A 13637-nucleotide genomic window follows, 5' to 3' on the forward strand; every position below is an offset into this window, starting at 1 on the left:
ACTGGGTCAGACCAAAGGTTCACCAGCCCAGTATCCTGTCTGCCGACAGCGGCCAATGGCAGTGCCCCAGAGGGAATGAACCGAACAGGAAATCATCAAGTGAACCATCCCCTGCTGCCCAGGGGCTTGAGCCTATAAACCAGGGATGACAAAGTCCCGTCAGGAGCATGGTCCCCTACCAGTGTGCATTCAACTGCCGCTGAACCACAATTGCCAGTGTGCCTTCTACCTCCATGGGCATTCAGCTCTTAGCTTCCCTGCTGGGGTCAACCGCACAGGGCCAATCAGTGCCGGTTTAGTGATACGGCTGAATCTCAGCTAGGAAATGGACTGAGGCCTGTGACACCATTTCACAGGGGACTCATTGACTGCATAGAGATGGGACCCCATACGTTATCAACAAACCCCCAAGAAAGATGTCCACTGCCACTGAACATGGCGGTGCCTCATCTGCCTTTTACACCATGCTCAACACCAGAACATCTGAGCAACCTTCTCCACCCAACCATCAGCCGCTGCTGTAACAGGGAATCCTTCCCGCTGGGGGAGGTCCGAGACACGCCTCCAATGGAAATAACAAGTGATTCTTGGCCACCAGAGCGGTATGTGGCTTCCTCCCTTCGCTCTCCAATTCAATCAACTCTTGAGACTTAAAACAGGCGAAAGTGGGGGCTCTACAGAGGGCAGCCTGAGTTGGGGAGCCTGCTCCAGGGCCAAAGGATAATTACAGTAAGAATGCATCCTCAGTGTGTCACTCCATCAAAAGTACTTTCTCTTGGTCTAGAGTCTGACACTCTTGCAAGCTGTAAAAATGTCATGGCGTCCGTGCGGGAGTGACTAACATTGTTCCAGGACTTAGGTTAACGGTTGCTGGCATAGCCCCCGCATGCAGTGCATCACCTCGGGTATTTCCTCAGTGTCCCGTTTCACATCCCCGCATCTCTGGGGCACAGCTGTAAATTACTCGCTGAATCAAGCGGAGCTGTATCCAAGGGTGGGCTGCTGAAGCTAGGGGACACCTTTGTATTGGACGGAGAGCAGAAGACAGAGTAACAGCACGTGTTACTGGACCAGCTGGCAGGTGAACACAGGCTCGAGTGGCACAGGCATGACCCATGAGAGATGCCGGGGGGCAACCAACCCCAGCGAGTTCAAACCGATGGCGCAGCTTGGGGAAGACGACCTGGCGAGCAGGGTCACATCCCTGGCCACACGTGCAGATTGCAGGCAAACCCACCCAGCCTGAGGAGCAAGGAGGAGACCTTCAGCCTGCACTGGGGATGAAAGCAGCTGATAGGGAGGGGGAAATCCTAGGTCTTTCCCCTGCAGTAATGTGGGCAGAGAGATAGAGCAACACCAGCAGGTCAGTGATCTGCAGAGGAGGAGAGAAGATGGTAGGGCTGGCTGGTCAGGAGCAATGCAGAAGAGACCTTCACCTTGCGGTAGGGCAGGGACCTGGAGATGAGGACGCAAGGAAGCAGCAGTGTTTCAGGCAGAGAGCCAGTTAGGAAATCTTTCTTTTTCTTCCGTAAAATTTCAACAAAGGGGGGGGGGAATCGATTTTGTTGCAATTTCTCCTTGAATTTTTTTTTGCATTTTCATCAAAAATGGAATTTTTTTCCCTAAAATTTCCCTTTCATTAAAAAGCTATTTTTAATCAAAAAATGTGTTTTGATAAAAGATTTTCAGCCAGATTTACACACAAGGCCTCCAATAGGGATAAAAGGGGCTGAAAGTGGTGGACGGGTGGCTCAGAATGGAAGGGTGGCTGTAGAAAACTGCAAGTTTTGTTGTCGGGAAATTTTGATTTTTCTTGGCTGTAGATCAACCAGCTGTAGCTGGACAGGTGGCAGGAACTCCCAGCAGAACTAAGAGGAGATAATACAGAGGAGTGACCAGGGGCAGAGCTGAAGGGACCTTCACCCAACAGCAGCCTGTGGATGGATGAACAGACCGACTGACCCAAAGAATTATCAGTGGGGACCACTTAGGATATTCAGTGCTGCTGGTGGCAAGAAAATCACCATCTACTCTCCAGGTATTGTGTGTTTATTGACAATGGGAGAGGGACAGCTCAATGGTTTGAACGCTGGCCTGCTAAACGCAGGGCTGTGAGTTCAATCCTTGAGGGGGCCATTTGGGGATTTAGCTGGGGGTTGGTCCAGCTTTGAGCAGGGAGCTGGATGAGGTACCTCCTGAGGTTCCTTCCAACACTGATATTCTGTGAATGTTCAGCTCAGTTTGGCCACACAGATGTGGATGCAGATATGAAAAGGCCGAGTGGGCAGGTTTGCATCAAGCACAAAGCCCCCGTCTCAGGCTGGTACCCACTGGTAGCTGGACAAGATGGCGAGAGCAACTTCCTAATGAGCTGAGCTTGGCAGAGATTCCTTACAGCTGCCCTAGACAGGAGCAAGTGTGACCTTCCATGCGTATTGCTCCAGGATATGCGGATCGGTTGTTTGCTCCGGTGCTCAGACGCCAAGTAGGAGCCTAGGTAAGGAGGCTATGAATGAGCTAATCAGATCTCACAAGTGAAGTAGGGTGGGACTGGAGAGGCCAAAGACAACCCAGATTTGGAGGATGCAGCGCTGGTGATGCCTTTTGCACTGGGCTGGCACTGGATCAATGCACTACCATGGTGTTGGGAAGGGCTGTGCGACCATCTTAGATAAGAGGCAAAACCAAAGAGGTCGTTACTGATCCCACTGCACTTCTAATGTGGAGAAAGGGGTCATTCCAGGTGGATTGAACCCAGGTAGCAGCTGGATATGCTAGAGAGAGAGAAACAGAGACAGTTTGGGAAGCAAATTGGGACCCTGATATTCCAAGTCCTCTGAAAATTACCGAAGTCCCGCAGTCTGGGGCTGATATATCTATGTTCCCAGACACCCTGGTGATGGGAGCTGTATCAGAACTGCAATGGAGCAGAACTGTGAAAACCAAGCTGGCAAAGTAACTCATCAATGAACCCCCCACGAACGGTGAACGGCACAAGATTCACCCGTCCAGGCTGGGTCCCACATCCCTCTCCCCACCCGGCAAGAACGACACAATCACCTTTAAAGGCTTCGTCCAGGTCCTCCTTCCCAAAGACAATGCCGAGGTCATGGATGGCGCACGTGTGGAACTGCACCCGGAAAATGACGTCTCGGGTCGGGCTGCGGAACTTCTTGTGGTAGCATTTCAGCTGCCCAGGAGAAAGGCAGAGGTGTCAGCCTCTCCACAACCCGGCCAGGAAACGCTCCAGCGAGCCCTGGGCAATGCCGGCTCTCAGTCTCGCCGCCTCTGCTTATCTAGCTGCCGTACCAGGAGCGTTTCTCTCCTCTCTTCCCAGCGGTTGCGCACCCTGAGATTCGGGTAACTGGCTGGTCTGCAACAGGGCAGACCGGACGGCTCCTGCAGGGACTTCCAGGGCCAGGCAGCATGGAGATGGCTTTGATGCCATGTGAGCATGTGGCCATTGCAAGGCACCAGTTCACCTCGTTGCACCAAGATGCAAAGCTGGGAACCCTTTCCCATCACCTGCAGAACAGCGGGGTGGGCTCTGGCTGCTCCCCCTAGGGCTCAGCCTCGCACAGGCTTTGAGCTGGGGTCTGCCTATCCATGTGGACTATCCTCCGCCTTCCCCCACAGGCTCTCCCTCGGCACCCCCCTCCTGCCTCTCCCAGGTTATCCCCAGAGGGCCCACCTCCCCCATTGGATGGGAGGTGCAGGGCAGGCTGCTATTAAAGCTCGAACGGCCACGTCAGCCTCTTACCAGGATATCTCCCTTCAGGAGCAGTCCGGGCTCGATGGTGATGCAGATGCTGGTCTGGCTGTCTCCTTGCACGTTGCTGCAGAGAGAGGGACATAACTCAGTCTGGGTGCACGATCCCAAAAGCTCCGTCAGCCACAGGGCAGGCAATCTCCAGTGGACTTGGAGAGAAATCCTAGCGAGGCGGGTGCTTTCCCCAGCTCACCCAAGGCCTGGCTGGAAACGCCATGAGAAAAGGCTCCATCATGTAGCTTCTGCTGTTTCCAGTTGCTCCCCAGGCCAGGAAAATTATCACTGTCTTTGTATCCATTTCAGCAGTGCCTGGAGGTGCCACCCAGGATCGGGGGCTGTAGAAATACACAGCCAGGGCCAGTCCCTGCCCCGAAAAGCTCACGGGTGAAATAGGCAGGCAGGGAAATGAGACAGGAACAGACTCCAGGCCCCCTGCAGCACCACTCACTGTGCTCCCTGCTACACCCCCCACCCCCGTCAGGTGCAGCCCAGCTGCTGGGCTTTCCACCCAGAGATGGACCCAGGCGGGGCAGAGAAATTCCCCAAACCAACGGGGACGGTGGAGAAAAAGCCATAGCAACCCTAATGCTGGTTGGGGGCCTGGGGTGAGGACTCAGGGCTTGAATGGGAGGCAGAGAGGCAGGGCCTTGTTCACCTGGACCCTCACAACGGTGGCTGAGAGCAGCAGCTCCTGGCACAACCGGCTCGGACCAGCAGGAATTTCTCTGGGCTAGTCACTCAGCCCCCATATTCCCAGGGGAACTCTTGCACCCCTGAGCTGGGAATGGGGCTTAAAATCAGCCCGGCTCTGGTTGTTCACGTGCCTCATCGGCACGTCAGCATTGCTGACTGTGTCAGCCCAGCCGGCAGGGGGAGCTCTCAAGTATCATGGCTGGGACAGCAGTCGTTTTTGTGTAGGTCCTACGAGAAACAACTCCTCAGTCTAATGGTTTGAGCAAGATATGACCCAGGATACACAGCACCCCACAGTTCTGCCCCTACCTGTCTATGGGGCTCTGGGCCAGTCACTTCCACCTCCTTTGTTCAGCAGTCTCCTCCCTCGCTCCCCACCAGCCCGCCCCGTGGATGTGATGGCCCATGGGAATTAATCCAAGTGGTTTCGTCACTCGTTGGCCTTGAGGGCTCAGCTTTCATGGGTGAGATAAACTTGGGGTTTATCAGCAGCTTCCCATAGACAGGCTAGTAAAAGCTGAAAGGAACGACTGGGCCTGTGGTAAATTTCATTGAAGAGGTGCCATCAGGCCAGGTTAGAAACACGCGTGTCCTGTATGGGGAGGTCACATATTAGGGAGAGGGGGGTGCAGCTAGGCAGGCCAAGGGGACAAGGGACGAAAAGAGACAAGCGTTTTTCCACGCACCCTTGTCTGTGACGGTGTTCACGGAGGCTGTGTCTACACCGCTTTGCAAACTGGCGTCGAGAGGACCCAGAATTGTGGACTCGGTGGTTCCAATGCCTGCACTGGAGTGTCCACACTGCCTTGTAAAGCTGGATTTACAACTGCTGGCCCCAGGTCTCACTGCCGTGCTAACTCCGCAGGCCTTCTGACAGGTCTGCAGCTGGAGCTGTGTCCACACTGCAAAATGGCAGCGACTAGACCCAAGTCACAGCCAGACTCACACTCTAACCCACTCCCCTAGCAGGGTCCTAAGACCCAGGTCCTCAGTCCCTGCTGACCCGAGCCAGTCTAACACGGGTGTGGATGGAAGAGGGGCTTGGGTTCAAACCTGAGTGAGAGTCCAGGCTTGAAGCGCAGTGTAGACATACCCAGGGTGTCCACCAGGGTGTCCACCAGGGCACACACACCCCACCCCACTTAGCACATGGAAACCAGACTGCCCACTCCCCGCTGCACACATCAGCGCTGGGGCCAGGCGGGCGCCGGGCGAGACAGCTCAATGGGGAGAGGGTCGGAAGATGAGGCTGTGGGAGCCGGGCTGGGAGCTGAGCCCACCTTTGCCCCAGCCTCAATGTGGCGTTGAGTGGCTGGAGGTAGCAGGCGGGTGCCACTCTATGCTTGCGCTCCCTACCCACCCACTCCTGCCCAGATCTGCTTTCCTGGGAGGCAGGGAGGGAGATGCCATGAGGGAGCCCGTTTGCGACACTCCCAGCCCCATTCCTCAGCCCAAGGGGTTGGGAGACGCACAAAGTGCTTTGAGATCCCCAACAAGCACGAATGATGTTACATCCCTGCTTCCCAGCCACTGCCCCGTGTCCCAGCACTGCAGCTGCCCTTGCGAGCACAGCTCTGGGCTTCCCCTCTCTCCCTTAGGGGAGGATCCACCAGCGTGCACCATCGAAGTCCCACACGGAGCCCTCAGGGTCTTGTGCTGCCTGGCCGCACAGGCGGGAACTTCCCCCCGAGTGCATTGTCTGTCTCCCATTCGACTGGGCCTCGCTCGCACTGCCTGGGGCAGGGGCTGCTCGTCACCCAGGCCCTGGAGCCGGCCAGGAAATGTCCCACGAGGTGCTATGTCAAAGGACAAACAAGTGCAGATCTCCCGGCCGGAGGAGAAAGCACGTGCCTCTGCTCTCTGGGCACCAGGGTAAGAGTGCCATGCCTCCTAAGGAAGGAAGGGCTCCCCGCCCTCCCAGACAGACAGCTGCCGAGCTGCTGAAAGGTCCAGGTGCACTGCCTGATCACTGCCCCCCCGCACCGGGGAGGGTGGGCGACGAAAAGGCACTACAAAACGATCCTCCGGCAGAGCCCAGCCAGTGGCGTCCCTGCTGCTCCGTGGGGAGAGGGCCCGTGGAGAACTGAACGACGTCTCCAAGCATACCAGAAGGGGAGGGCAGTTTTAGGTCAGATGCGCTGATCCGCCAGCGCGGCCGGGATCCTTCGGAGCAAGTCAGCCGCGTGTCGGGGGCATGTGTCCAGAGCAGGTCTGGAGCTTCCAGGGGAAGATTTCTCCTGGCCCAGCCTCATGCATGGTGCATAGTGGAGGCAGGGGGAGGCTAAGCCTCCCCTAACCTCACGCCGCTGTGGGGTGGGAAGGACAATGGCGGATTTGGGACCCCAGGAAAAATCTCCCTCTACCATGGCTCCGGGGCCGCCGCAGTGACAAAGGGCTTTTCCGGTCTGGGAGCCATGGGGGGAGGGATACGGGGGGGCCAGGTGTCAGGGGGGAAAAGGTGGAGTGAAGGCAGAACAGGGGCAGGGTCATAGCGTAGGGGCGGAATGGGGTAGGGGCTCCGGCCTCAGAGCTCTCAGCCCATCTCCCCCTGCCGCATAGCTCCGACCGAGGTCTCAGTCCCCTGCCAAGGGGAAGCTTCACCGGCTGCCCATGCCTGGCCCGACATGGAGCAGTGCAAACTCCATAGCGAGTTCGAGTGAGGACAGACGGAAGGGAAGGGACAGTCACCTCCTGGACGGCCTGAGATCTCAGCCTAGGGTGACCAGATGTCCCGATTTTATAGGGACAGTCCCAATTCTGGGGTCTGTTTCTTATATAGGCTCCTATTACCCTCACCTCCACCCCCTGTCTGATTTTTCACACTTGCTGTCTGGTCACCCTGTCTCAGCCTAGTGCTCGGAACAGGCTGGGAACAACGTGCCAGAGGGAACCAGACTCTGTGTAGCCATCATGAACCATAAGCTCAAAGTGCAGCTTGTTTCTACTCTGAACTCCACCCTTCCCTGACAGGACCCCGCCGTGTTTCACACCAACACCCCAGCTCGTCGGAGTCCGACATGCAGAAGGCCCTTAGGTCACCCGGGACCATCTCTGGGACAGGAGACAGTCACGGGAACCGGACGTAAGGGCCTGGAGAGAGAGAGAGGAACCCAAGAGAGGGGTGATATTTACTAGATCCCGGACGTGTACACCGGCTGCATGGCCTGGTAGATCTTCAGGAAGGGCCGGCAACCTAGAAGACACCGATCAGAAATGGAGAGAAGGAGCATTCGTTAGCCAAGGGGATTAGTCACGGGGAAGGGAAACAAAGAGGGGGCCAGGGTGGAGGGTGCCAAGGGGATGGGGATCTTTCCCTAGCCTGCCTGCTTCTCGCGCCTTCCCCAGGCCTGGACAACAGACGGCCCAGACACGTGGAGATGGGAGCAGAGAGGCCCCTCTACGTTGTCCGCCCTTCACCCTGGCAGACCTATGTGAGACGCGGCAGGCAGCACCGGCCCAACGGCCAGCCCTTGGGGTGCAGGGTCCCTGGCAACTAGCAGTGAAGAGAACTCAGTGCACTAGCCAGAGGTGCTCCAGCCCCTGCTGATGACAACAGAGGGGAGCCCATGCAGCTTCCAGGCTGATGACCCAGAGGATGGTCACCCCCCTGCTTGGCAGCGGTGTGTCGGAGGGCCGGCAATTCCCCGGAGTTAGGGCCACCACTGAGCCTTAACTGTTGTTCCATTCTGGAATCCACCAGAAACGGCCACGCAGCAGATCTACGAGCCGTTGGCACAGATGCTCTGTCTACACTAGGGCTCCCATCACTGCCATCCCCAGCAGAGCTGCACGGTGGATAGTGACTAGGTGATTGTCCTTTCCTCCACCTGCTCTGGGTGGCTCACCCCAGGGGGCCAGGACACAGGGCGGGGCTGCTCTCAGGCACCCCAGACCCCCACCAGGGCAGGTGGAGAGGCCGGGGCTCCTCAAAGAGACCTGGGCTCCCTGGGCAGCTCGTACCATGGCCCAGCTCCAGCTTCTGGCCTGGCCAGGAGGCGGAGCCTTGGGGGGCAAAGGAGGAGCAGAGGTGGGGCTTTGGGGGTCCTGCATGCGTCCTGCTTTAGCCTTTGGAAAAGCAGTCACCTTACCTAGTGAGGGGAGAGACACGGCCGAGGCCCAAGCACATCCTGCCGGCAGGGCGTCGATAGCAGCCACCAATGCCAGTGACAGGGCACTAACCAGACGGGCACATGTTCCTTGGAGGGAATGAACACCTCACCAAAGCAGCCCCTCCAGCCCCCATTGGTAAAGGCACAGCGGCTGCAAACCTGGCCAGCAGGAAGCTACCCACGGCAGCCCCTGGCTCCCACACAGCATCCGGTCTCACTTGCACGTACCCAACCTTTCTGAAAAGCTGGGGGGTTTACCCACCCCCGGGCCCACTACCCCTCATGCAGCCTCTGTGCTCCTGGAAAGTAGAGTCGCGTTGGAGGGCAGCAAACAGCCCTCCCGTGCCGGAGCCGGGGGACACTTACCACCTTTGGACTCGAAGTTGGGGATCCCGTGCATGATGACATGGTGCAGGAACAAGGGCTTGTTGTTCATTTTGATGGTGCCGGACAGCAGGCCGCTGAAGTAATGGACATACCTGGGGCAGAAACCAGCATGGGGTCAGGAGGTTAGCAGTGTCTGTGCGTGGCCCGTTCACGCTGCTTTGGTCTCCTCACTGCAGAAGGGGGCTGGGCACCTGCCCCCTATTCCCTCTGCTCCTTTCCTTCCACTCGGGCACCCCGCTCAGTAGCCCTACCCGTCTGTAAACTAACCCCTCGGCTCAGCTGCCTGCATTTCAAATGTGCCCCAGAATCCTTTGCTCCAAAGGCGACACCTGGCAGCTGACGCCATGGGATCCAGGCTGAGACTCAAAGGCGCTGGCTGAGCAGAAATAGGGTGGCCAGAAACTTCACAGCCAGGAAGGAGGGTTTCAGGACTGGCGAGAAGGCCCAAGGGGTCTCAAACCTGGGCCTTCAAAGCTGCCAAGCAGCAGACATCTCCATAACCAGCTCACGTTACACTACCCACAACCCACTGAGGACACACACCACAGGATGTCCCACCTCAAGAGCTCTGACAGGCTGATGATTGGCTCCCTGCCCTATATAAATAAACCCAAGGAGCATTCCTGGAAGCGTCCAGACAACAGCGCACCTCTCCTGTAGCTGCCACCGCCATTCCTGCTCGGTTCTTGAACATCTGGCTTTGACCTCACCTTGATTTGGACATCGCTTCCTAATCCCGACCCTGTAACCTGACTCAGACGCTGATCCATGGTATCGGCCCCGACCTGGAACTTGCCTGCATCTGTCTTATTCTCAATCCCATTCCTAATGGTTCCTGACATTCTCTTCATTTTTTTGTCTGTCGCTGCAGATTGAAAGGATGTTTTTAGAGAATCATCCACAATGGCTCCAAGATCTATCTTGAGTAGTTACTGCCAATTTAGACCCCATCATTTTGTATGTATCACTGGGATTATGTTTTCCAGTGTTCGTTACTTTACATTTATCATCACTGACTTTCATCTGCCATTTTCTTGCCCACTCAGGCAGTTTGGTGAGATCCTTTGTAACTCTGCACAGTCGGCTTTGGATTGCACTATCTTAAGTAGTTTTGTATCGTCTGCAAACTTTGCCACTTCACTGTTCACCCCTTTTTCCAGATCATTTACGAATATGCACTGTGATTTTCGCTCCATGAGTCTGAAGAAGTGGTGTTTTTTACCCACGAAAGCTTATGCCCAAATAAATCTGTTCGTCTTTAAGGTGCCACAAGGACTCCTCGTTGTTTTTGTGGATACAGACTAACACAGCTACCCCTCTGATAATAAGATAGGAGATATCATAATGCCACTGTCCAAATCCATGATACACCCGCACCTTGAATGCTGTGTGCAGTTCTGGTCACCCCCAGTCCAGCTGGCCCTCGCGACCTACCCAACACTGACAAAACATGAGGCTGTTGGCTGGTGGGACCACGTGTCCCTACTGAATTCTCCAAAGTGGAAATGCCTGGCCTGAAATGTCTGACTGGCCAAAGGAGAACTCCTTCTAGACTGTTGGCAGTTCAAAGCTGGGCCTTAGTCCACTGAATGGGTCATCTCCTCCAAGCCTCCAACAGGATCCAAACTTGACTTGCCGCGTCAGCGTCACCTGCTGCTGTTGACCTGCGTACGCACAGACCAGCTAGCCGGGGAGACGGTGCAGGCTTGCTGGGATACATTCTTGTGCCCAGGTAAGCTAGCTGAGCAGAACTCCTTCCCTCACACACAGCTCACACTAGATATGGCTCAGAGTCCCAAGCGATGTGATAAATCTAACAAGGTCCCGTCCTCACAGTGGTTCCGGGAGCGGGGCCACTCATGACATGACACAGTAACCCAAACTGGGGAAGAACTGCTCGGCCAAGAGTGCCAGGATGGACAGGCGGAAATCGAGAGAGCGAGAAAACTGTGAAACCCACAAGCTTTCAAACTGCAACGTAAGCTTCCTCCGTGGACCATCTCAGCCCAGATCCTCAAAGATATGTAGGCACCAAACTCTTGTTGCTTTCACCTTATCCCTCGGAGGACGTGGGCCCTCCACCCAAACCCTCAGCCCCAGTGAGCAGCTGGGTGTTCTGGACGTCCAGGCACTGGCGCTTGCCCTGTGCGCATCCCAAGGTGTTGAGCTAGGGTTGGATTCCTCCCACCAGCCAGACCAATCTGGATTCCAATCCAAGTTCACACCTGCCCAAGGGCTGCTCTGGTTTCTAGGCCAGGGTGCGAGGGCATGAGAGCAAGGGAAAGCCCAGGGGCGCAAAGCTGGAGGCAGAGGCAGCAGTGGGCGAGGAGACGGGCTCAAAATCTCCCTCTGGTTCTACGGATCTCCCTGCGGCACCAGGAAAACCTCCCTCTGGCTGCAGTTCAGCAGCTCCAGTGCCTTGAAGCAACGAACTGGGACAGCGGCCTGGGCAGCGGGAGGCCTCTGGTGCCACGCAGTGGAGCAGAGGGGAAGGCATGTTTGATATCCGCGAGTCCTGCAGGGAGGCCTGGGGGGAGCACTGCCCCATTCATCTGACCTGCACCACCTGGGCCAAGCAGGGGCATCCTACCCGGAAGGCTGTTGTCACTTCGCCCCTGGGCCCAGCCTCCTAGCTCCCAGCGTGTGAGCAAGCCCCTGCCCCCGCCTGCTCTCCCCTCCTGCCATCGACCAGCCCTCGGAGGCAGGGCTGAATTCCAGCCCTGGCAGGAAATCGCTCCCAGGGCCAGGTCCCTTTCAGAACAGGAGAGGGCAATGCCACTTGGCCTCGGCTTCTGAGCCAGCATGGCCCAGGGGTATTTAGGGGGGCAATTCCCTCATGAGTTGTTCCATAATTGTCCACTAGCAGGTGCCTTGCACCATCCTCTGCAGCAGCCGGCACCAGGCCCCATCCGAGACGATCAGGCAGTGGCTGGTCCCTGCTTGGTTCAAGGCAGAAGCAACTGGGTACTCAGGGCGGGTGGCAGCGCTGGCCCTGTGGCTTTAACGGGCCCGTGTAATCTGATGGGCAGCCGGCTCCTCTATTGAAGCACTCGTGGCACGCCCGGGAAGTGGAAGTCGCATGGCCCTTACCGAGTCCCCGATCGCGCCAGCCGGGTGTTGGCAGGAACAATGCCAAGGGCCGACCTGACAGGGCGCGGCCCAGGAAACCCCAGACCAGCCACAGCCACTGACAGAGCTCAACTCCCGCTTGGTAGATGGGGTCCGATCCCGAGCCGGTGCAAACGGGGCCCGCGCAAGGGGGTGAGGGGTTCACTCGAACTGCTGCCTCAGCCCCTCTGTGCCTTTATATGGATAATGCCCTGCAGATAACTTGATACGCAAACATGCCCCAAACCCAGAGCTGGACAACGACCGGCAGCACAAATCCTGCTTGGAGAAAGGAAGCATTTTCCTGCGTTTACTCTGCTCAGTGGAGGCCGGTTTGCAGCCCGTTGAGCCGGCCTAGGGCAGGTCACTAAGAGCCGTGGGCACCAAAGCTCAGCGAAGAAGCTTGATTTGCAGTGCAAGGCAAGTCCCCTTCCCTGGGACGCACCTTCAATTCCCGTCAGCCCGGAGGGGTCCTGGGCTGGCTTCTCACGCATTGCACTGCAGCCACCCGCTGTCTGTGCGTCTGTGCCGCGGGTGGGGCATTCATTCACCCAGGTTCCTCTGGGTTGGGGACTCAGCTGAGCAAATCCCGAACTCAGCTCCGCACCATCAATCTGCCCAGGCTTAGGGCAGAGCAAGGGGTACGTGGAGGGCGCGTGGCAGGCCAGGCTGGTCTGCAGGAGGCACGTCCCCAAGCCCGTGTCAGGAGAGTTTCCCCTGGGCACCGTGGCTGTGGGAACGCAAAGCCCCACCCGGGCAGAATTCGAGGGGCAGCATTTTGTGCACTTCCCACGGGGCGCGCGGGAACTTCCGTTTCCGCTCCCATTGCGCCGCCAAAGAAGGACCCTCCGCCGAAATGCTGCAGGCGACAGCGGCAGTCACTGAGCTGCTCCATTGCCTGCCGCTGTTTTCCGCAGCACGTCGGTAGAAGGTCCTTCTTCAGTGGCGCAATGGGGGCGGAACCGGAAACTCCCGCGCGCCCCATGGGGAGCACACAAAATGCCGCCCCACGAATCCTGGCGTCCTAGGCGACCGCCTAGGGTCGCCTAATGGAAGCGCTGGCCCTGGCCCCACCCTGAGATCCTGGCTGAGTGCAGGAGCCAGGGTACAAAGGACAAGCCCCCACACCCACTGCCTCAGCTCCTCGCTCTCGTTTGGGGTCTTGGTATTTCCTTTAAAGCAAGGACAGAGCCAACCCAGAACCTCAAACCCAGCCCGCCAGGCAGGGGCGATCAAGCCCCTGAGTCCAAGCCCCTGCCTATGGTCGGGGTCCAGAGCAGATTCAGAGCCAGAAGGGGCCCAGTTTCTGGATCTAGGCCAGGCAGCCTGCCCCTGCTTTGCCCTGCTTCTCAGCCCTCTAACCTGCAGCGGGGGGCCAGAGTTTACCCAGCTACCTCTGCTGGAGGGCTTCTCCCCCTCCCAGTTTGATGCACCACACACCAGGCACACCGAGTCCTGCCACCAGGGGGCATCTTCTCCCACCCGAATCCACAGCCCACACACACCGTGTCCGGGCACCACACGCCCGATCAAACACCGGCTCAGTCGCCACCTTTATTTCCATCACCAAA

At 57.4% G+C, this 13637-nt stretch overlaps 1 protein-coding gene across 11 annotated transcripts in view; it reads right to left on the minus strand.

The window, feature by feature from the left end:
• TNS1 (tensin 1) overlaps positions 1 to 13637 on the minus strand; it is a 280050-nt gene that overhangs the window by 101589 nt on the left and 164824 nt on the right. For all 11 annotated transcript variants that reach the window (XM_050916920.1, XM_050916918.1, XM_050916921.1 and 8 more), the window contains 4 exons: positions 8938 to 9050; positions 7595 to 7655; positions 3761 to 3836; positions 3061 to 3190 (listed from right to left, as the gene is read on the minus strand). In XM_050916920.1, coding sequence (XP_050772877.1) covers positions 3061 to 3190; positions 3761 to 3836; positions 7595 to 7655; positions 8938 to 9050 — 380 coding nt within the window. The remainder of the gene's footprint in view (positions 1 to 3060; positions 3191 to 3760; positions 3837 to 7594; positions 7656 to 8937; positions 9051 to 13637) is intronic.

This window comes from Gopherus flavomarginatus, chromosome 10 (genome assembly GCF_025201925.1).
Source record: "Gopherus flavomarginatus isolate rGopFla2 chromosome 10, rGopFla2.mat.asm, whole genome shotgun sequence".
Lineage (NCBI taxonomy): Eukaryota > Metazoa > Chordata > Testudines > Testudinidae > Gopherus > Gopherus flavomarginatus.